Genomic DNA, 21,466 nt, shown 5'->3' with positions numbered 1-21,466 from the left:
GATTCCCGCTGGGAGAGCTGGTTAACGCATCTACTTCACACCAGTTTCTTGTTCAAACTTGAAACGTTACTTTGTAAACCGGCTCAGCATCACAGTTTCACCTACTGGGTGTGTCTCCCCAGACCACAGAAGCCCCAGATCCCACGAGCAGCCCGACACCCCCTCACTGAGAATGCAGAGAAAAGCACGGGAATGCAGTTGTAGAAACTTGTGGCATCCATGCCTACTGCCTTTGCTCTTTTCTGCGAATATGCTGAGGAAGGAACAGGTTCTTTCTCTGGAAGTAGAAACACTGACTGTTGTAACTCCATCAAGAGACGCGACTTGAGGGCGTGGTGTTGCCTGTGAATTCTCGCCGAAAGGAAGGAGGGGGAAGCTGAGTGCTCACTGCCGTTTCCTCGGCCGCAGTTTCTTCTCAGCCTAAGAAACCCGGCTTCCACTCCAGCCCGGCTCCTTGGTACCCGCCGGGGTCCCCTCTCCAAGCCCCAGGGCAGGGCTCGCTGGACTTCCTTCCCTGTCGTTCCTGCGGTCCTTGGCCACCCGTGTCCTGTGACAGTGTGTGAAGGGAGTGTAGGGAAAGCCCACCTGATTCTCAGAGCCGGGCCTGGAGGGACAGTGGGGTCTCGTGGACCCTCCCCAGGGCGGGGGGGGTGGGGGGGTCTGGCTCCTGAGTTCGGGAGGAGGACGGTGTCTGCTGCCTGGAGAGAAGGGACAACATGAACGTGCTCAGAAGGTGGAGTCCACATCCCCGTGTGACCTCCCGCTCCGCTGTGAGTCCTGGCCGCCTCCTGTGACCTGACCCCTGAGATGCACTCCCAAGGGGCACAGTGGCAGCCTGTCGGTTCTGCTCACACGGAATTGACTACAGTGACACTCTGAACCCGGCGGGGGCAGCCAGGTCGCAGGAACCCTGGCTCCCAGGCAGCCTGCTCCGCACTTTCCCCTCTTTAATCAGACTGTGTTATTACCGATGCTCAGCTGTGGCCACGCAGGTCAGGTCAGGGTTGCCAAGACAACGGTGGACTTTCTGAACAAACAGGGCTTCTGAAGGGTCGTACATGCGATGCCATCGCTGAAGCAGCCTGGGCCCTCGGGCAGCTGAGGGCAATGACCTTTATCATCCCAAACCGTCCGCAGACGCACGAGGTTAAGTGAATTCACCCCTATGACGACGAAAGGGGGAGACCAAGGGAGGGGGGCTTAGAGGTAGAGTGTGGAGCTGGCCGCTCCTCAGTGCAAGCTGGAGAGCCACCTTCTGAACGCTCGTCTTGTGAACCCACATTTAACTCTGGTGCCTCGCCCGGCGCCGCCCGCATCTGGGCCCAGGCCGTTGGCAGAAAGCATGCCCTGAAAGCTTAGGGAGCCGTGTCACCCACGGGCGCTGTGGGGTGGTGTGGGTTACAGAAGGCTGGCTGCTGGAAGCAGTCCCTCCATCCTTTCCTGACGGGTGTCAGTGTGTCTGCCGTGACATGTCCGGGGGGCCTCTGAGCACTTCCTGGAAGAACCTGCTGTGGAAGGAGATAGCCAGTGAGCTCACAGTCTTTCCCGCCGGGGAGTGTGCGTTCTCTGGGAGGCGTGTGTGAGGAGTCGGTGCGCCTCCTGTGTGGCAGCCTTGCTGGGTCACTGCCCCTCGCTCAGGGGGGCCAGGGGTGCGGGGGGCAGGCTTGCTAGTGAGGAGTGAGGGTTGCTGAGCCTCGCGCCCAGGGGATTTCCTGTTCTCCCAACATCCCTAATGGGTCCCTGTGTGTCCTGAAAGTTCCGCCGTCACCCCGTCGCAGCACGGGAGGACAGCTCTCATTGCCTGGCTATTCTCCGGTACCACCCAGAGCGTCCGTGTCAGCTGAACTCTCGGTCATTCCACCAGCGACATCGGTCCCTGGTCTGAGCGCTCACCACCCTCCCAGGGTGGGGCCCAGCTTCCTCGAGCCCCCAGTCCCACCTCCTCCCTCTCACTCCGGGCCAAGGCCTCCCGGCATCCTCTCTCTGCTTCCTCCACTTGTGAACGTCTCCAGCAAATCGCTTTTCTCTATTAGTCATGGCAGGTCGCATTTCTGGATGGAAGCTACGGGTCAGTGCTGTGCTCTCTGGGGTCAGGGCAGAAAACTCCCACCGGTGGGATTAGCCTTCATGGTGGATCACGTGCTTATACTCACACTTCCCCTTTTGAGACTTTTCTCCACCAGTTTTCTCTTTTCTGCCTCCCCTACAAAAACGGAGGGAGGGAAGAACCCTTTGGTAGCTTCGATTCCCGGTCAGGGCACATGCCCGGGTTGTGGGCTCGATCCCCAGTGTGGGGCGTGCAGGAGGCAGCCGATCAGTGATCCTCTCTCATCACTGATGCTTCTCTCTCTCCCCCTCTCCCTTCCTCTCTCTGAAGTCAATAAAAGTATATATATTTTAAAAATCTGGATTTTCCTGGGTTGAACGTGCTTCTCCCAGGTTCATAATGAAAGGCCAGTGGGTTCCTTATTTCTCGGGTCCTGTTCTGAATTTAAGGAAAACAGTCTGGGCCCACTTTTTATTTTCTCCAAACGGATGAGGGTAAGGCACGAGCGACCTGCCACGCCACGCCTGTGTGCAAAGTAGTCCCCACTTATTTGATGTTAGAACCCCCACATTAGGTGCAAGGTCGGTAATGCAGTTAAGTCATCTCTCCCGGGGGATGGAAATGTAACTTCCATTTCCCTTTATTTCCAAGAATGCCTCAAAGGTACTAGCGTAAGGCAGCACTTCTGTTAGAAAAATTGCTATTTATTTTGGGGGGAAATGGGACTGCTATACATTTACTTGTCGAATCTGTATTTCCTTTAGAATTTCTTTCCTAAAAGAGGGAGGGCTCAGCATAGCCAATGTGACGAAGGCCGACGCTGGGACGTACACCTGCTTCGCAGAAAACCAGTTCGGGACGGCCAACGACTCCACGCGCCTGGTGGTCACAGGTGGGGTCCCCACGCGGGCGGAAGCACACGGGTCGCTGTGCTGGTGACCTGCGTTCCGTCACACTGTTCTGCTCTGTGAGGTCTCTGGGATCCTCTCTGTCTTTTTCAATATCCTTGATGGTGTCTGGAGATGTTTATGATCACGGAAGGGTCATTGATATCCATAAAAGCCACTTAGAGTTGTGCATTTATTCTGTTCATTTATGGGGCATGTCTGGCCCGAGGACCGTAGAGGGCCCATGAAATCATTTGGTCTGGCCCTGCCCAGGCATGAGGGGTGAGTAAATGAAGTGTTTGACCAAATGGAGCAGGCCCATTTTTAAGCGGATAATTTTGTGTGGCCTGAGAATGATGTTATAAGTAGCCACATGGCCCTCGGCAGGAAAAAGGTTCCCCACCCCTGATTTCCTCATTCAAGAAAAAACCAGAGCACCTACTGTGCGCAGGTCCTCAGTCATGTCATCAGCGCAGATGAAGATGCTGCCCTGGGTGGCTGGCCTCCTAGCTGAGGTCGGAAGAAAACAAACAGAGGGAATGAAAAGCAGGGAATTAGTGGAAGGAGAAAAATGCAAACCATCTGAAACTCGGGGGCGTGTGGGAGGTGAGCAGGGCAGACAGGCACACTCTAGGCTAGATGAGCAGTCGGCCTGGGAACGTCGCTTTCATGGAGACAAAATGCTGGCGTTTTGCTTAAAACCTGATTCCCACCCCCCCACCCCACCCCCAGACCCCACGAGAATAACGCTGGCGCCGTCGAATATGGACGTGTCCGTGGGCGAGAGCGTGGTCCTGCCCTGCCAGGTGCGGCATGACCCCCTGCTGGACGTCGCATTCACCTGGTACTTCAACGGGGCGCTGGCTGACTTCCAGAAGGACGGCTCTCACCTGGAGAAGGTGGGCGGGGTAAGTGGCCCTTCCTTCCTGCTCGGTATAGACTCGAAAAGCAGCGGAGTGTGCCGCTCAGGCGATGCCTCAGAAGGCTGGTTTCCTCATTAGTGGTTCTCACCGAGTCAGGCTGTTGAGAGCTTCACCCGTGGTGACTCGGCTGCCCTGCTTGGTGTAGGTTCTGCATGAGGCACGAAGCCGTCTCCCTACAAGAGACGGGTAGCGGAAACATGGAGTTTCATAAAGGAATCCCTTCGCTTGGGAATTCGGGTCTTTGTCTAAAGCAGTGGTTCTCAACCTTCTGGCCCTTTAAATACAGTTCCTCATGGTGTGACCCAACCATAAAATTATGTTCGTTGCTACTTCATAACTGTAATGTTGCTACTGTTATGAATCGTCATGTAAATATCTGAGATGCAGGATGGTCTGAGGCGACCCCTGTGGAAGGGTCATTCGACCGCCAAAGGGGTCGCGACCCACAGGTTGAGAACTGCTGGGCTGGAGGCTGGTTCGTGGCCTTGAATTGGTGTACGGACCTGTGCCTTGGTGACAGCATTCTGCCGTCAGCATAAATCAGTAAGCCCTCCACCGCGACATGACCCTTAAGCACAGGCAATTCGGGAAATTGGTTTCCTGCTGCGTGAGGAGTCACGTAACAGCTCTTCCCTGGGATTGTGTGCCGGCGGCAGCATTGGCGTGAACACGGGGGAGGATGGTCTGCTTGTCTTTCACCCCGAGGGTTTCCAAAGTGGTCTTTTAGGAGGGAGAGGGGCAGTTTAAAAAATGAAAACCCAAAATCACAGCTTTCAACCCATCCAGCCCCTTGCCATCAGGACTAGGCTGCATATGCAATAGTCATTGATTACAAAAAGCCAACACACCTTTTGGGGAAAATCACATGAGCTCAAAAAGCTCCAGCAAGCCTGGCTGCCCAAATCTGCCCCTACCCCCCACCCCCCGGAGACCCACGCACCCCCTCCTCTTCCCAGGAGATTTGCACACAGGTGGGGACCGGAGAAAAGCAGGAGCGGGTGCTGAGCTGGCTATGAAGAGAAGTGTCACCTGGTGGGAGGAGATAGACTCTGAGACCATAGCCTCTGCCCTCATTTATTTTTGAAACGTAAATGCCCAGAGGAAAGCTGGTCTTCAGCCATGGGAATCTGTCTGCAGGCCTGGCGGTTTCCCCTCTATCTCCTGTGTGTTTTTCACTCTCTTGTTCCTATTTCCATACATTCTGGGGTGTCGGTCTTCATCTCCCCCACGTGTTCGTCTCTCTGGATACAGGTCTCCTCCTTGGCCACAGCCTTCACAAGGGTTTGTGTTTGCAGAATAAAAGTGTGCTCCTGGCGTGTTTATTCCTGCAGAGCTCCTCGGGTGATTTAATGATCAGGAACATCCAGCTGAAGCACGGGGGCAAGTACGTCTGTGTGGTGCAGAGTGCGGTGGACAGTGTCTCCTCGGCCGCTGACCTGGTAGTGAGAGGTAAACGCCGACGCCACCGTGTTTCTTATTGAACATCTTCCCTGGGCCTTTCTCCCTGCAGCGAAACCAGGATGAGGGGCCAGAGGAGCGTGCGGTTTTAATGTTGATTTGTCCCCTGGTCCCTGAGAATGTGACAGTAAGGATGGGTGCAAATTCAAAGAAGTACAAATTTCAACTCCACCCTCCGTATAGCTTTAGCACAGCAACCGCTTAGCTGATGTGCTGTGGGCATGTAGTGAAGTCAGTGATCGAGTTTAATATGAAAGGTAATCGTTGTGTGTGCATGCACACACTTGTGCATATGTGTGTGCATGTACGTATGTGTGCACATGTGTGTGTAGTGCGTGTAGACGTGTATGTGTGTTTTGTGTGTGTGTATGTGTGTACTTGTGTATGCATGTGTATGGAAACTCCAGAAGAATCAGTGTCATCCTGAATGCCTAGACCAGTGGTTGGCAAACTCATTAGTCAACAGAGCCAAATATCAACAGTACAGCAATTGAAATTTCTGTTGAGAGCCAAATTTTTTACACTTAAGCTATATAGGTAGGTATATTGTTATTAACTTAATTAGGGTACTCCTAAGGCTTAGGAAGAGCCATGCTCAAGAGGCCAAAGAGCCTCATGTGGCTCTCGAGAGCCGGTTTGCCGACCACGGGCCTAGAGGACCTGAGCTGCTCTCCAAGGTGCTGATTCGCTGCTGGGCTGAAATGACCCGCATGTCTCCCAGAGCACAGCAGCCCAGATGACCTTCTGGGACGACTGAGATGTGCCCAGTGGTGGCAGGAGTGGGAACCCCGCCCAAAGCAAAGGACATTGAGTTTGAAAAAGTGCAGAAATCCTTCTGAACAGGGGCCTCAAAAGCAGGCGTCATGTGCCGCTGTGAGGCATCCTGATTGCGGAATGACTGCCTCACAGTCAGATTTAAGGCCTAACAACAGAAGGGGAAAGGGGTAAACGGCCTTTTCTGTAAGTTCCTTTGGAATCAGGATTCTGGCGGTATTAAAGCGGTCATGTGACATGCTCTTCCCTTCAGAAAAAGAGGGTGACGAGTGCGGCCTAGCTCCTCCTGCTTGCCTTCCCAGGTTCCCCCGGGCCACCAGGAAACGTGCAGGTGGAAGAGATTACAGACACAACAGCCCAGGTGTCCTGGACAGAAGGCACTGACAACCACAGCCCCATCACCTCCTATTCCGTCCAGGCGAGGACCCCTTTCTCCGTGGGCTGGCAGGCCGCCAGGACAGGTAAGGGGTCAGGCCGATGCCGTGGGTACCTGTCCGTGGATTGCCCGTCGGCACCGACCCACGCAGACTCTGACCTCTCTGACTTGCTCTTTGTAGTGCCCGAGGTCATTGATGGGAATACACACACTGCCACTGTAGTCGAGTTAAACCCGTGGGTGGAGTACGAATTTCGGGTTGTAGCCAGCAACAGACTCGGAGGTGGAGAACCCAGTTTGCCCTCAGAAAAAGTAAGAACTGAAGAGGCAGGTTAGTGTTCCGTTTCCTGAGTAATGAGCGGGTTGGCAGGTTTCCCCGGGTGCGAGCTTGCATTCCCCTTGGCCTTGGTCTCCCGGCCAGCGGGGGACCAGCCTCAGTGACCCATCGGTGCAACGAGCCCCCGTCTTTAATGGCAGGACTGGCCGCACGGCACTTGTCAGAAAGACTCCCTGGAACGTGCCTCAGACGTACTCTGGCATGTCCAGCGCCCAGGGCATTGTCGGCGTCCACTAATGCATGTTGAGTGGATCTGGTGTTGTCACTTCAGGTGATAATTACTCGCTGACCTCGTCACCCTGTTAGCAGGGAAGTGCTGTTTTCATTTGTAAGGAGCCCCGACAGACTGTGGGATAATGATGACTCAGAGTCGGCGGCCGGGAAACCTCGCTCTGCCGCCGGCCCCCGAATGAGTTCAAACAGTGCACGAGGAGGGACATTCGGCCCCTGAGGACTCAGCCAGGAGAGAACCGTTGCTAGAATGCCCCACCTCAGGAAACGATTCACGTGAACCATACGACTGTTTGACAATTCTGAAAATGTCCTGACGTCACAGCTAAAAATAAAAAAGCGTGCGTCCTGTCCCACGATCGAGGCGTCTGAGGGGACGCAACGGCTCCCTGTCAGGTTCTGTAATATGAAGCGATACTCCGTAAATCATTGTTTTAAACACAGCCCGTGTGTCCATGTCGGATCTAAGCCAGGATCGGAGTGATGGCACCCGTTTCCATAACTTGAACGATGCTGCCTCACTCGAGGCAACGTAGATAGCACGGGTGCCAGACCTGGATGCAGTGGGCCATGGGGACCACGTCTGCCTGGCGCTCATTCATTTTCTCACCTGGCATGTTAAGGAGCCGAGCACCTCCTGGGTGCGGTGGGTGCCGCTGTTAATGAGACCAGCTGCAGGGGCCCTGTATTCTAGCCGCGTCCCGGGGCTTTCTCAGCACCGGCTCGCATAGGAGAGAAAGCTGGTGCCTGTGTGAGGGTCAGTAGCTCATCAGGGGCCTCGAGGCTCCCAGGCGGGGCATTTTTATGTAAAGCCGCTGTTCTATGATCATCCTATTATCATTCCTGGTGAAGCACTTGCCTTGTTGTGCAGACCTTCAGACTGAGTCCACTTTTTTTCTTACAGGTTGAAACCTTGATCATTTCATACAAATGTAAATTATGTACCGATTCCCCCCAAGATATAGGCAGCTTACCCTTGAACAAGGTGGGGGTTAGGGGCACTGATGCTCATACATTTGACAGTCAGACTCTCAGAAACTGAAGTTGTAGCTCAGTGTCCCCTGGGGTTGGTCCCCAGGACCCCTGGGAATAAATACAAGGTGCTCAGCCCCCTGTACAGCACGTGGCGGGTCAGTGCGTGTGGCCGGCTCTGCCTCTGTGCATTGCAGACTCCAGACCGCAGATCCAAACCAGGGCAGGTGTTTGCTGAGAAAAACACATGCATAAGTGCTGCTCAAGGGCCCACTGTGTACATACATGGAGAGATATGTTGCATACATGCAGACACATGTGTGCAAAATGTGCCTGTGATCAGATTATGTCAATTATGGAAAACGAGCAAGATCGCGTCTTCTTCCAGGCACATGTTGCCAAAGGCAGGTAGGGTTTCACCTCTGTCTCTCTAACCTCACAGTCCCTGAAGTGCCTCCTTCCGAGGTCAGTGGGGGAGGCGGAAGCCGGTCCGAACTGGTGATAACTTGGGAGGTGAGTGTCTGGGTCGCATCTCCCTTCAGGGCCCTGCTGTTCCCACAATCCTCGGGGCCTCAAATGGGGGTCTCCTGGGGGGCTGGTGCTGGGATCCTGCTGTTCTCACAGTCCTCGGGGCCTGGAGGGGTGCTAAGGGGGTTGTTAGGGTTCTATTGGCAGCCAGTGCTTTCTAAAAAATACATTTTTATTAACTTCAGAGAGGAAGGGAGAGGGAGAGAAAGATGGAAATATTGATGAGAGAAAACATCTATTGACTGCCTCCTGCACACCCCCGACTGGGGATGGAGCCCGCAACCCGGGCATATGCCCTGACAGGAAATCGAAGGGTGACCTCCTGGTTCATAGGTCATTGCTCAACCACTGAGCCACGCCAGTCAGGAGGCTAATGCTTTTAAAGCTCAGGCCGGCTAATCACTGTGCCTAGCGTTTCGCATATTTTTAAAAATTGCATCATTGTGACATTTTACAGACAGAACACTAAGGCGTAGAGTTATTAAATAATTCGCCCGAGGTCATCGGGCTGGGAAACCCAGGGGGAGAGTCCGGTCCTGGCTGCTGACCCCCAGCTGCCCGTGCGGCATCCGGAGCAGCTGTGCCCTCGCTGGTGAGGGACCCACCCCCCCCACCCCCCCCTGGGACGCGCCCCTGATGCCACAGGTGCTGGCTGCCTGGCCCTCCTCTCAGCTGCTGCTGGATGTCATAATTAGGAACAGTTTTAATGAGCACATTTAAAGCAGAAGCACTAGCATTGTGTCTACGATTTCAAGACGTTGAAAAACGTTAAAAGTGGAGATCGTGATGGGATGGGAGTAGGAGTTTTTGATGTGACCCAAATGCAGCTTTGAGTGGGTGCGTGATTTTATTTCCCATTTTTCTAGTTTTACGGTTTTGTACTTAATTGTCATATCCATGTGTGGTTTCTGTTCCTAAAGTCAACATGAGGGATAAGGTGATATTGATTTGGCATAGGAGAGGTGTTTATTCCACTTACTATTACTGTTATTATCATCGTCATTCTTATCATTATCATCCAGAACTCAGGCAGAAAACATCATGCTCAAACACATGAACAGCTTTGGAAAGTTTCAGAATGAAAGTTCCCACGCGGGTCCCACTGTGCTTCCCCTTAGCTTAGCACCCAGGCAGTACTGGGTGGATCCCTCCCTGGTGCGCCCCCTGCAGGCCGGGCTGGCAGCAGCACGCACCCAGCCGTGGTCCCCTAGGTGACCGGAGTTCTCTCTTTCACAGCCGGTCCCCGAGGACCTGCAGAATGGCGAGGGCTTTGGGTACGTCGTCGCCTTCCGCCCCCTGGGAGTCACCACCTGGATCCAGACCGTGGTCACGTCCCCCGACGCCCCACGATACGTGTTCAGGAACGAGAGCATCATGCCCTTTGCGCCGTACCAAGTGAAAGTGGGCGTTTACAACAACAAGGGCGAAGGGCCATTCAGCCCCGTGGCCACCGTGTTCTCGGCAGAGGAAGGTACGCACAGGGCGATTGTGCTTCGGGCCCAGCCCGAGCCCCAGCCGCGGCCCCTGCCCGGTTTGGGAGTTCTCTGTGGCCTCAGATACAGCTCTTCACCGAGCCACGGTCGGGGGCATGGTGAGGTGCCCACGTGACGTGGAGACTCGGCCGATGGTGAGCGGACGTCAGGGCCGGTCACAGGTCTGTTTGTGGGGACGTCCTGAGTCCCAGCGGTGACAGCTTCCTCCCGTCCCGTGTGCAGGTTCAGTTCCTGATCAGGGCACATACCCAGGTTTCAGGTTCGGTCCCTGCTCAGGCCGCGATCGATGTTTCTCTCTCACATCGACGTTTCTCTCTCTCCCTCTCTCCCTCTCCCTCTCCCCTTCTCTCTCTAACATCAGTAAACATATCCTCAGGTGAGGATTAAAGAAAAAAGACAGTTCCCTATGTTCTCCTGGAAATGTCTTCAGTGTCACAGGTTCCCACGACCGAGCAAGTTGACCCGCCGGAGGGGCGGCCAGGGCATGACCGTGGGGAGGTGTGGTGGTGCCGCTTCGAGCTGTGGCCCAATGCATCACATCCCACCGGGACTGGGCCCCATCCCGTTGCTCGGCCTTTCTTTGTGCCTCCTGCCCCCCAGATACTGTCCCTGCACAGAGAATAACGCTGACGGAGGAGACCCCTGTGCCATTGCGGGTTCATAGGTCGGGAGCCGCGGAGCGCTGTCTCCGGAGTTAACGGGTGTCCAGTGCTCCCCTCGGCCAGGCGTTACCTCGGTGCAGTGTTCCAGGGAGGAGAGACCTGCGGGTGCGGTTATGACTTCTCATGTACACACGAGGAAAGGGAAGCTTGATGGAAGAAATGAGGAAATGGGCCCAAACCCGAGCAGACGCCCTGAGCCAGGATTTTGACCCGGGGCCTCCGCTCTGCACCTTTCTGAGCTCAGGAAACAGATTTCACAGGGTCTCCTCTGCGGCCAGTTCCCCCAGGCGGCCCGAGCTGCCCTGCCTGAAAGCAGTAAGTCAGTCACTCAGGTTTTCTTCCTACCCCACCCCTCTTATCCTCTCCTTTTCTGCTGAGTAGAAAGCAAACATGTATCACAAACATCTTTGCAAAAGAAAGAGCTTTTACATATTCACAGCCAGACCCCATTTGCAAGCCCTGCTGGGGTTTTCAGGACAAGGGCTGGTCTGGGGTCCCCGGGAGGAGGGATGGCAGCCAACCAGGGAGCTCTTGGCCTGGAGGCCCCCAGTGCGGGGGGAGGGGGCAGACATGCCTTACCCCTCCTGCCTCCTGCATTCTCCTCCTGTTCTCATTCTCCTCCACTGAGGACTTGGGTGAAGGCCTCTCTGTTCCTGATGTCAGGAAAGGCTGGTATCTGTCTATGAAAAAGGGGAGGGACTTACTGGAAACATGCTGGGATCTCTCACTGAGTCCAAGGAGGAGGTAAACAGAAAGCCTTATGGGGGTGGGGGGCTTCATCAGAGATGCCCTGGGGCCCGGATGGGCTGCCTCGGGCGCCCGGACTGACGGGTAGGCCCCCAGTTCTCCTCGTCTTCCCAAACCAACGTTCGCATCCCCAGGAGAAGCATCTCCGAGGCCCAGGCTGGGGCCAGGAATCTGTCTCTATTGGTCAGGGCCGTGGTGGAGAGCTGGGTCGGTTAACAAAGAAGTGGATTCTGGAGGAGAAGTCTCCTCTTCAGAGCTCTGCCTGAGAGGGGGGTCCCTGGGAACCCAGGATGCCGCCCCCTCCCCGGGGCTGTCTGTTACAGGGGGGACCTGGGACTGTGCATGTGTGTCTTCACCGTCCAGAGGACCCACCCTCCGCGTGAGTGTGCGAGTGTGTGAGTGTGCGAGTGTGCGAGGGCCTGGGCCAGAGAAGGTGCTTGCTGAATAACTTCTGGGATGAATGAACTCTGGAGCCCTTGACTTGGCAAGTCACAAAAGGATGATCAGCCCGGCTGGCGTGGCTCAGTGGTTGAGCGTTGACCTATGAACCAGGAGGTCATGGTTCAATTCCCAGTCAGGGCACATGCCCAGGTTGTGGGCTCAATCCTCAATAGGGGGAATGTAGGAGGCAGCTGATCCATGATTCTGTCTCATCATGGATGTTTCTCTCTCTCTCTCTCTCTCTCTCTCTCTCTCTCTCTCTCTCTCTCTCTCTCTTTCCTTCCCTCCCTCCCTCCCTCTCCTTCCTCTCTGAAGTCAATAAAAAGTTATTTTAAAAAAGAAGAGGAATCAGTAGCATTTCTGGGCACCGGGGCTCCCAGCAGGAGCTGCGGGTGACGAGAAGGCATGGTGGTGGGTGGAGAGGACAGAGGGGAAGAGGGAGACAAGCTGGGCCTGGAGGGGGGCAGGAGCAGGGAGCCCGGCCACCGTGGCCCCTGAGCCAGGAGACGCCGTGGCTCTGATGTCCTCTGTCCCTGAGGAACGGAAGTGGGCCAGTATCTCTGTTTTCATGACGTGGTTCGTGATGTTAAATAATTTTTACTGCATAGTCTATGAATTTTCAAATGTATTAACCTGCTCTCTGGCAATAAGAACTTCAGTAGATTTTTAAAATTTCCTGCCAACATCGTATTTTGGTTGGTGTTCCCAAGCAGAACCTACAGCGGCTCCAGCTCACGTCCGGGCCCACAGCCTGTCCTCCTCGGAGATTGAGGTGTCCTGGAGCGCCGTCCCGTGGAAGCTGAGCAGTGGCCATCTCCTCGGCTACGAGGTACTTGCTCTCTGAAGCGCGGTCTGGAGGGGGCCACACCCCTCGCTCCGTCCCTGTCCGTCTTTTTAACGGTGACGTCCTCGCTAACGTCTGGCTTTCACTGGCATTTCGCCAGCAAGTGGTCCCATGTGAATATCCAGGGATGTTGAAATGAACTCAACAAGTTGAATGAAAATAACGTTAGTTGGGGTAGAAAAGGAAAAAAATAGCCATCGGAAAGGAACCGGATCCCCTGGGCACGGTTTTTAGAAGGCTTGGCCGAGACACGAGGGTGAGATCGGCCTGTCCGGTTCGCGTTAGGATGGTCCTCAGCTCTCGGTCTTCCTTTCTTGGTGGCCTTGGCATCTGCAGACAAATAACTCCTTTCCTTTCTCCAGGTACTGCCTCCTCCTTGAGCCTCCATGGCTCAGAGCCCACTGTGTGCAGCACACAGTAGGCACTTTGCGAATACCTGTCTAAACGATGACATACATCAGGGCGCCCACTTCAGTGAGAGCCGCTGAGCGTGAAGGTGGCCCCTGTTGTGTGTCGGCCCCCAGGTGCGGTACTGGACCAGTGGAGAGGAGGGCTCGCCGCTCAGAGTGAAGGTGGTGGCAGGGGAGACCGCGGCCCGGCTCCACGGGCTGAAGAGCCACCTGGTCTACCACGCAGCTGTCCGGGCTTACAACAGCGCGGGCGCCGGGCCCTTCAGCGCCACGGTGAATGCCACCACCAAGAAGACGCGTAGGTATCTTGCGTGTTGGGTGGGGGGCGGCGGGAGTTTGCATCCGGAATGGCAGCTTCTGTGTGTGTGGGGGCAGCCAGCCCAGCGCAGCCCATGCAAGCACAGAGCCACAGGCATTTTCCCGACCCCCCAAACCCAGGGGAACGGGCACGGCCCCCGTTCGGAAAGCTCAGTGTGAGGTGTTGAGTCAAGTACGTCTGCTCTTCTCTTAAACTGTGACCAACTTACTCGCTTGGGATTTCTGATAAGCGTGAGAAAGTTAACATTCATGTCAAGGAATCAGAGGTGATTTCTCTTCCTCTCTCTCCTACCTTGTTTGAAAGATGGCAACGTAGAGTAAAAGGTTACCCTCAGCGGTGGGTCCAGGAGGGATGCTTTAAACCGGACCAGGCGACAGCGTTGCCCTGAGCTGAGTCTGTTAGCTGTGCTCGTGGGGACTCATTCCCAGCACCAGGCTGGAGTTAGACCATGGAACATGTGGGTTGCAAGTCAACTGAAAATATCATCGTTATGTATGTTTGGTATTCCCAACATCTATTGTGAATTGGTAGGATTTAAATATACATCATTACGTATTCAAAGCACAGTGCCCATCAAAAGTTCCGATTGCAAAAATATATGCAACAGGTTTATCCGGCTCTTTTCCTGACTTGGCAACTGATGTGAGTACTTGGTAGGAGACGGTGGTTGTAAAACCCACGAGACACCATCCTGGGACCAGCGAGGGACTCAATGAACTGACCCAGCTGGAGGAGGGGGCTGGTTATAAATCAATAGGAATATGGCGGCAGTGCATAGAAGAGAAGTAAATTTTTAAAAAGAAGCAGAAACCACTGTAATATTTTCAGTAATAAAGTTAAGTTTATAAAAATAAAACATAGGGTGACTGAAAAAATAAAAATAAGCAAAACCCTTCATGATTGAGCGATGGTACATGAAGACCCAATGTAATGTGCAAATTGCAGGAAACAAGGATAGTGATTATGATTTTTTCATTTTTTAAATATATTTTTATTGATTTCAGAGAGGAAGGGAGAGGAAGGGAGGGATAGAAACATCAATGGTGAGAGTATCATTGATCAGCTGCCTCCTGCACACCCCCTACTGAGGATCGAGCCCGAAACCCGGGCATGTGCCCTGAACCATGACCTCGTGGTTCATAGGTCGACGCTCAACCACTGAGCCACACCGGCCGGGCACGATTATGATTTTAACGGCTGGTGCTTCCACTGTTCTGTGAACGTCTCAAGCATTGAATTCCCTAATTCTCAACTTAGAGAGAGGGCGCCAAGGCGTACACAGCCCCTGACTGTCCCCAGATCACAGAGGAAGGAGTGGGACAGCCACCCATACCCGGCCCTGTCCTCTGGGTGCCCTTTCCATTGACACGGATATTCGTGTCTCATTCGACACCAGGTTACTGGGACTCTACCCTATGCCCAGGACCCGGGAGGGGTGATCTGAGACAGGCAGCGCTGCTGTGCACACACGCTGTGCAATGATGGAAGTTCCACCAATGGAACAAAATCTCTGGAAATTCCACAGTTCATCAGGCATCTGCATGTTGGCCGTGGCTGTTACCATGGACACGTTCCCACATTGAGTGGGAAATATAGAGATAACTGAAATCCCTAGCCCAGCCGGCATGGCTCAGTGGTTGAGGGTCAACCTATGAACTAGGAGGTCACTGTTCGATTCCTGGTCAGGGCACATGCCCGGGTTGCAGGCTTGATCCCCACCAGTATGGGGTGTGCAGGAGGCAGCCGATCAATGATCCTCATCATCGATATTTCTATCTCTCTTCCTTCCTCTCTGAAATCAATAAAAAAATATATATATTTCTACTAGTAAAAATCTCTAATCATCCTAACATTGTATAAAAAGAACATGGCTAGTTTTTAAATTTTGTGTCAGTCATTTTTCAAACATACCATGATACCCATGAAACAGAATCTCTTAAAGCTGTTTGCAATATTATAGTTCCTTCACTGTCGTCCTAACCTTTGAAGTGGCTTTAGCTGCAAATCCTACTTGCCGGTTTTGGTAAGGCTTTTGTGGTTATCACCAGGGAGACAATTAGCGGCATGCTTTGGGCGTCAAGAACTAAACCGAGGGCTTTGATGACTCGCTGGCTGTCTGTTCACCCAGCCCTGTGCCCGGTGTGGCCCTGGGAGCCACTCATTACATCTCGATTGGTGGCTGAAATCTACAGAAGCAGGCCCTGGCCTCGCACCCCCTGCACACAGACCAGGTCCCCAAAACGCCCACCAGGCCGGCGGCAGTCCTCGGCTCACTTCCTACCACCCGGGCCTCCTCCACTCCTGCAGGCCCTGCCCTCTGCCCAGGGAGCCCTGTGTCCTGGTGCCCATGTGGCAAGTTCCCGTGCCCTCTTGGCCTTTGCTCCAATGTCGCCGCAGTGCCACCACGGGCGCCCCCGGCTAGGAAGTGTGGCCCTCACCCGTCTGCGGACACTCCTGACACTCCTGTCGCCCGCGTTACCGCCGTCTCTCCACCCTGCACGGGCTGGAGCGTGGGCCCCTCGGGCAGAGACCGCCCACTTCCATCGCCACTGTCCCCAGCGCTCTGTCCCCGGGGTCCTCAGAACAGGTGGTGCCCTGAGTGTGCGGACAGACAAGACGGTCCCCATTGTCAGGGTCTGTTCCGAGGTGGCCTTGTTCTCCCCCAGGCCCCTCCTCAGAGCAGCAGCAATTCCATCGGCACCTCAAGGTTATTTCTCCCAACCAGACAGGCTGGGAAAGTGGGCGTCTCCCCCCTGCACGGCGTCCTCCTCGGCTCTTCCCAGATCCTGGCTCTGGGGCCGGATGATGGAGGGTGGGGCCTGGCCCCCCTGGAACCAGGGGTCCTGGGTTTGTGGCTGCACTGATGATGACATGTGTGTCCACCTGAGAAACGAGTGTTGACCGGTTCTGTCCGCTTTGCACTTGAGGTTTTCTGGCTCCGCCCGCACGCTGTGCATCCCCCGTGGTAGATGCTGGTCCGCTGCCTCCCTGAGGGCCCCTTCTCTGCCCGGGGGCAGTTCCCTCCAAGCTTGGTCCCTGTTAACCCCTCACTCTCACTTCCAGCGCCCAGCCAGCCGCCGGGAAACGTGGTCTGGAACGCTACGGACGCCAAGGTGTTTCTGAGCTGGGAGCAGGTCAGAGCCATGGAAAACGAGTCGGAAGTGACGGGGTACAAGGTGAGTGGCGGGGTTTGCGGTGGTCTTGGCTCCCACCAGGGCTTTCCAGGGAGCTGGGCTCCATTTCCTCTGTGAGGGAGGTACGGCTTCTGACTACAACTAATGACGTCATTCACATGTTAAGCCTTTTATGAAAAAGGCTTGTTCCCAAAATGTCTGATTCCTTAAATACAATGAAAGTGAAATAATTCTGCTCACGTGGGGGCTTTGGACAAAATGTTTGTAAATTGTTTATGTTAGTTTGCTGCATCTGATGCTACCTATGGACGGTTTTATAAACAACAAAAATTGCCTGGCTGGCGTGGCTCAGTGGTTGAGCGTTGACCGATGAACCAGGAGGTCACAGCTCGATTCCTGGTCAGGGCACGTGCGGGGTTTTCTGGCTCAATCCCCAGTCGGGGGCGTGTAGGAGGCAGCTGATCAATGTTCCTCTCTCTCATTGTGTTTCTATCCCTCTCCCTTCCTCTCTCAAAAATATCAGCAAATCATATTTGAGCCTTAGGTTTGGCTCAGTGGATAGAGCTTTGGCCCATCCATGGTTCAGTTCCGATCAAGGGCACGTACGTTGGTTGCAGGTTAGATTCCCAGGCCTTGGTCAGTGCCCAGCCCTGGTCAGGGCATGTGCAGGAGGCAACCAATCGATGTGTCTCTCTCACATCGATGTCTCTCTCTCTGTGTATCTCTCCCCCTCCCTTCCACTCTCTCTAAAAAGCAATGGGAAAATACCCTCGGGTGGGGACCAACAACAACAAACATATTTAAGAAAACACAATGAGAGGCATTGGCTCTGGTCCTCCGTGTGTGTCTGCGACCAGGGCAGGGGGCCTGTCCCCTCCCCCCCCCCCCGACACCTTCCCGCTCAGCTCTCCGGGTGACCCTAACCCTCCCAGACGCTGTAGTTGATGGCCCTGCCACATGCGAACCCTGGGCGACGACCATGGAGAGAGAGAGCTGAGGATGGGACTTAAGCTGGGCGGGTAGAGATGACAGGCACAAGGCCAGAGCAGTGAGTTCCACGAGAAACGCAAACGTGGGCGACATGAGTGTGTGTGGGCGCCTTCCAGGTGTTCTACAGGACTAGCGGCCAGGGGGGCCTGCAGGTGCTGAGCACAAACCGGACGTCGGCCGAGCTGCGCCTGCCCGTCCAGGAGGGCTACGTCGTCCACGTCCGGGCCACGACGGCCGGAGGGGACGGGGCCAGCAGCGCGCCCGTCAGGATCCCGAGGAGAACCAGTAAGCGGCCCGGCCACACGCTGTCCCCCACAACGCCCTTGGGGACCCCGAGTCCTCAGGGCCCCTCTGCCCGCTCCTTCCCCACACTCGGTTCATCGGGTGCTGAGACAGTTTGGGGGGTGAGGGGTGGCAGGGGGAACTAATTCCTCGCGAGTCCTGCAAAATCAGGGGAAGGGTAAGACAGGAAGACAGAAAAGACGTGGAGAAATATGTAGCAAAACCATCAGTTTGGATCCCCACCCCCCCCCCATGCTTGCCCGGGGAAGCTTGCTTTAATGAAACCCTCCATTGATCTCAGTTGTGTGTGTCATAGAGTAGAATTGTTTTCAAAATTAAGTTGTTTTCTCGGATTCAGTTAACGTTAAGGGATAGTGTACGAACAAAGCCTAGAATTGTTTAAGAAAACGTAAATACAGCCCGGCCGGTGTTGCTCAGTGGTTGAGCGTGGACCCAAGAACCAGGAGGTCACAGGTTCAATTCCCAGTCAGGGCACATACCCTGGTTGCAGGCTCACTCCCCAGTAGGAGGCCTGCAGGGAGCAGCTGATCAGTGATTCTCTCTCATCATTTATGTTCCCCCCTCCCTCTCCTTCTCCCTCCCTCTTATATCCATTTTAAAAATACTTTAAAAAAGAAAGAAGAAGGGAAGGAGGAAGAAAGGGGAGGGGAGGGGAGGGGAGGGGAGGGCAGGGGAGGGGAGGGGAGGGGAGGGCAGGGGAGGGGAGGGGAGGGGAGGGAAGGAAGGGAGGAGGGAGGGAGGGAGGGAGGGAGGGAGGGAGGGAGGGAGGGAGGAAACCAGTGTGTTCATAGATCCCCTTGGCAGCTGACATGTGCCCCACTGTAAACAGAAGGCGCTGATCATGACGTGTGGTCCTTCCTGCTCTGAGAGGAGGAGGGGGGTCTTGCCGTGGCCGGTGATGCAGGAGCCGTAGTAACCAGCTGTCTCTCACCTCAACAGGTTCGGACGCCAGGGGCTCCCCGTCGGCCATCGCCAACGTCCACCCCGTGTCACGCTACCTGCCGGCAGTCCTGCTCGTGGCTCATTCCCTGTGGTGATAGCAACTCTTTTTTACTATTTACTGCAAGTTAATTGGTTACCAAAAAAAAGTGCTTTCATGAAATGCAGTGATTATGCATGGTTTCCCCCCACCCCCAACTCTGTATTTTTAACTTTCTACGCAGGTAAAATACAAATATAATTCAAAGACAAGCAGTACATCCTTTTAGGGGAATCTGAAATGCCTTAATACTTGATAAACCAAAGGACTTTATATATATTATGTATTTCAGACTTTTGATACAGAGGGTATCCCCCCAAAATTCAACACACACGTTGAATAACTATAAAGGCGGTGTTTATTAAAATACATTTCATTCTCAAAATGGAGCTATGGGCTGTGGAAGGGGGTACGCATTTTTGGGGGGACACCCTGGAGGTGTCTGTAAGCGATGGTTTTACACACTGCCTGTGGGTGAGGACTCCCATCCTCCCACGCGGACACCCGTCTGTTGGTTGTGTCTTTTATTCTTGCAGAGAAGCTCAGTGAGTCCAAAAGTTAGGTTCCCCGCCAGAGCAGCAGTGCTTGGGAGAGTTGATCGGTGTTATTTTGAAGGGGCCAAAACGCCTTTAGAAACGGCCCTGTCCTGAAGAGGGCGCATGGGATTCGAAGGAGGGTTGGAAAATGCTGGCCTGGGGGCTTTAGGGGGCGCTGTTTGGCCCCAGTGTCCTAGGGAGGGGGTGGGATTCTTCCCACGCCGCTTTACCCAAAACTCACCTGTAAACCGTGGGGACAGTCTCACCCCCTGACCTGCCTTGGCCCCGGGAAGGACTTGGAACAGAGAAGGAAGGAGGCGTGAGCGGGGCTGCCTGCCCCGTGCAGACCCTGGTGCGAACGTGTTGACAGCAGATGCGAGGACTGCGGCGCTTTCACAGCCCGCAGCCCATTCCAGAGCGGGCTTTTGTTTCACTCAAAGACGCTGTGAGATTGGAAGGGTCACACTTTCTCCTTCTCAAAAATTAAAAAAATAATAATGAGCATGGCTTGTGTCCTTCACGCCTAGGAACAAGTTGCAGCTTTTATTAAAACCCCGTGGGCAAGAGAAGGAAGGACCTGAATCTCAACCCAGACATTAAACAGAATCCACACGACTTTTCATTTCCAATGTCGGGTTCCATTAGGAGGCCCTCTCTTTTTGGGGTGACAGAGACGGGCTTTTTTTTCTTAAATGAAATCCAACGGGTCTATCTGAGAGAGTCGGGCAGGCTTTTTAGTTCCTGCGGTAAATTTGTTATAGAGCCGGGCGAGGCTGCTGACTCTGATGTGTGCGGTTTTCAAAGGCTTTTCAAGGACGCGACTTCAGAGCAATATGCAGAGAATAACGTGAAATCCGCAGATTGAGTGTCAGACGAGGCAAAAACAATTTTTTACCTCTCTCTCTCTCTCTCTCTTTTTTTTTTTTTTACCAATTTCACATTTTGCAGAAACTTGTTCTTCTCTGCAGAATTCTCAGAATTTGAAGCCAACAGTTTCATGTACCAGAAAGCATAGCGCCTTGCTTTTACGTTTAGAAATTTCATTTAAGATAAAGTCGTCCTACGCAGAGGAGAAGAATATTTATAACTCTCTCCGCAAGGTCTGTATATACTGTAAATACCGAGGAAAACCTAACCATCGCTCCTTTAGTCAAAAACAGAGGCCGCGCTCTCTCCAGTACCTGTATGTGCAGCCACACGTAATGGAGCGGCACCTCTTTATGACGTAGCGATTCCTATGCTTCCATTTTCAACACCATTGCTCTGTGTCTATGGCGTTTCTAGCAAGATATCTCCATGAGATTTGTACATTGTTTCATATTGAAAAGTATAAAAGGTATCTTTACATTTCTGTGTGTGTATCCTATGGTTATCTGTATGTATTCTTTTCTATCATTCTAATAAAATTTATAACAATCAAATGCCTATCCGTGATGAATTAGGGGATGGTCCAAAGGAACATGGAAAGGGTCCCGGAATGATTCTATTTTTCCCGCTTCTCTGTTGTAACAGGATATTTTAAGAAGTATGTGTGCACCCTGTCGACTGAGTATGCCCAGCCTGTGAGACGATGCCCTCCCTATTCGAGGCATAGCAGGTGCGGGAAAGGAGGGCAGAGAGGGGAAGCAGAAAATTCACTTTGTAGAATGATGGTATTGAGTCTGTTCTGGCTTTATTTGGTTGATGGCAGCTATTTGTATATTTTTGACAAGTTTTTTTTTTTTAAAGATTGGCATCAATTTGCCAGGCCCTGCATAGACTTTCTCTTTGGTGTTGGGGTTAGAGAGCCTGGTTTTTAAGCATCCCTTGTGATAGAAAAGGTTCTAAATATTGGGGGGAAAAAATACACTAGAAAAAAAGATTAGTTTCTGACTAGTACCGGTATGTAGAAGATGACATGCCAGCTCTTGGTATACCTAAACTGTCCTACCAGACTTTCCTTTGCTATTTATACACTTTTATAAGAAAATAAATGGCTCTTACAGAAAGACCACACAACGCAATGTAAGCCTTCATTAACTGGCCTTGGCCTTCGTTGCCCAGCTCCTTCTCTCTCTGTCTCGTGAGCAGCCCTC

General features: G+C 53.5%; 1 protein-coding gene across 2 annotated transcripts in view; it reads left to right on the top strand.

Moving 5' to 3' along the window:
• The window catches only part of LOC132215768 (contactin-3-like), a 117,011-nt gene extending 96,199 nt beyond the window's left edge, over positions 1 to 20,812 (top strand). The window contains exons 12-23 of one of the 2 annotated variants that reach the window (XM_059664544.1): positions 2,812 to 2,939; positions 3,667 to 3,842; positions 5,189 to 5,306; positions 6,392 to 6,550; positions 6,647 to 6,796; positions 8,448 to 8,518; positions 9,770 to 10,004; positions 12,590 to 12,705; positions 13,245 to 13,428; positions 16,513 to 16,625; positions 17,690 to 17,858; positions 18,816 to 20,812. In XM_059664544.1, the coding sequence (XP_059520527.1) occupies positions 2,812 to 2,939; positions 3,667 to 3,842; positions 5,189 to 5,306; positions 6,392 to 6,550; positions 6,647 to 6,796; positions 8,448 to 8,518; positions 9,770 to 10,004; positions 12,590 to 12,705; positions 13,245 to 13,428; positions 16,513 to 16,625; positions 17,690 to 17,858; positions 18,816 to 18,913 (1,717 nt within the window). In that variant the 3' untranslated portion in view covers positions 18,914 to 20,812. The remainder of the gene's footprint in view (positions 1 to 2,811; positions 2,940 to 3,666; positions 3,843 to 5,188; positions 5,307 to 6,391; positions 6,551 to 6,646; positions 6,797 to 8,447; positions 8,519 to 9,769; positions 10,005 to 12,589; positions 12,706 to 13,244; positions 13,429 to 16,512; positions 16,626 to 17,689; positions 17,859 to 18,815) is intronic. The other variant, XM_059664545.1, reaches the window with a different exon arrangement.
• Positions 20,813 to 21,466: the final 654 nt, after the last annotated feature.

The sequence above is a fragment of the Myotis daubentonii genome, chromosome 14 (assembly GCF_963259705.1).
Source record: "Myotis daubentonii chromosome 14, mMyoDau2.1, whole genome shotgun sequence".
NCBI classification, from domain to species: domain Eukaryota; kingdom Metazoa; phylum Chordata; class Mammalia; order Chiroptera; family Vespertilionidae; genus Myotis; species Myotis daubentonii.
This window is presented reverse-complemented; position numbering and strand designations above follow the sequence as displayed.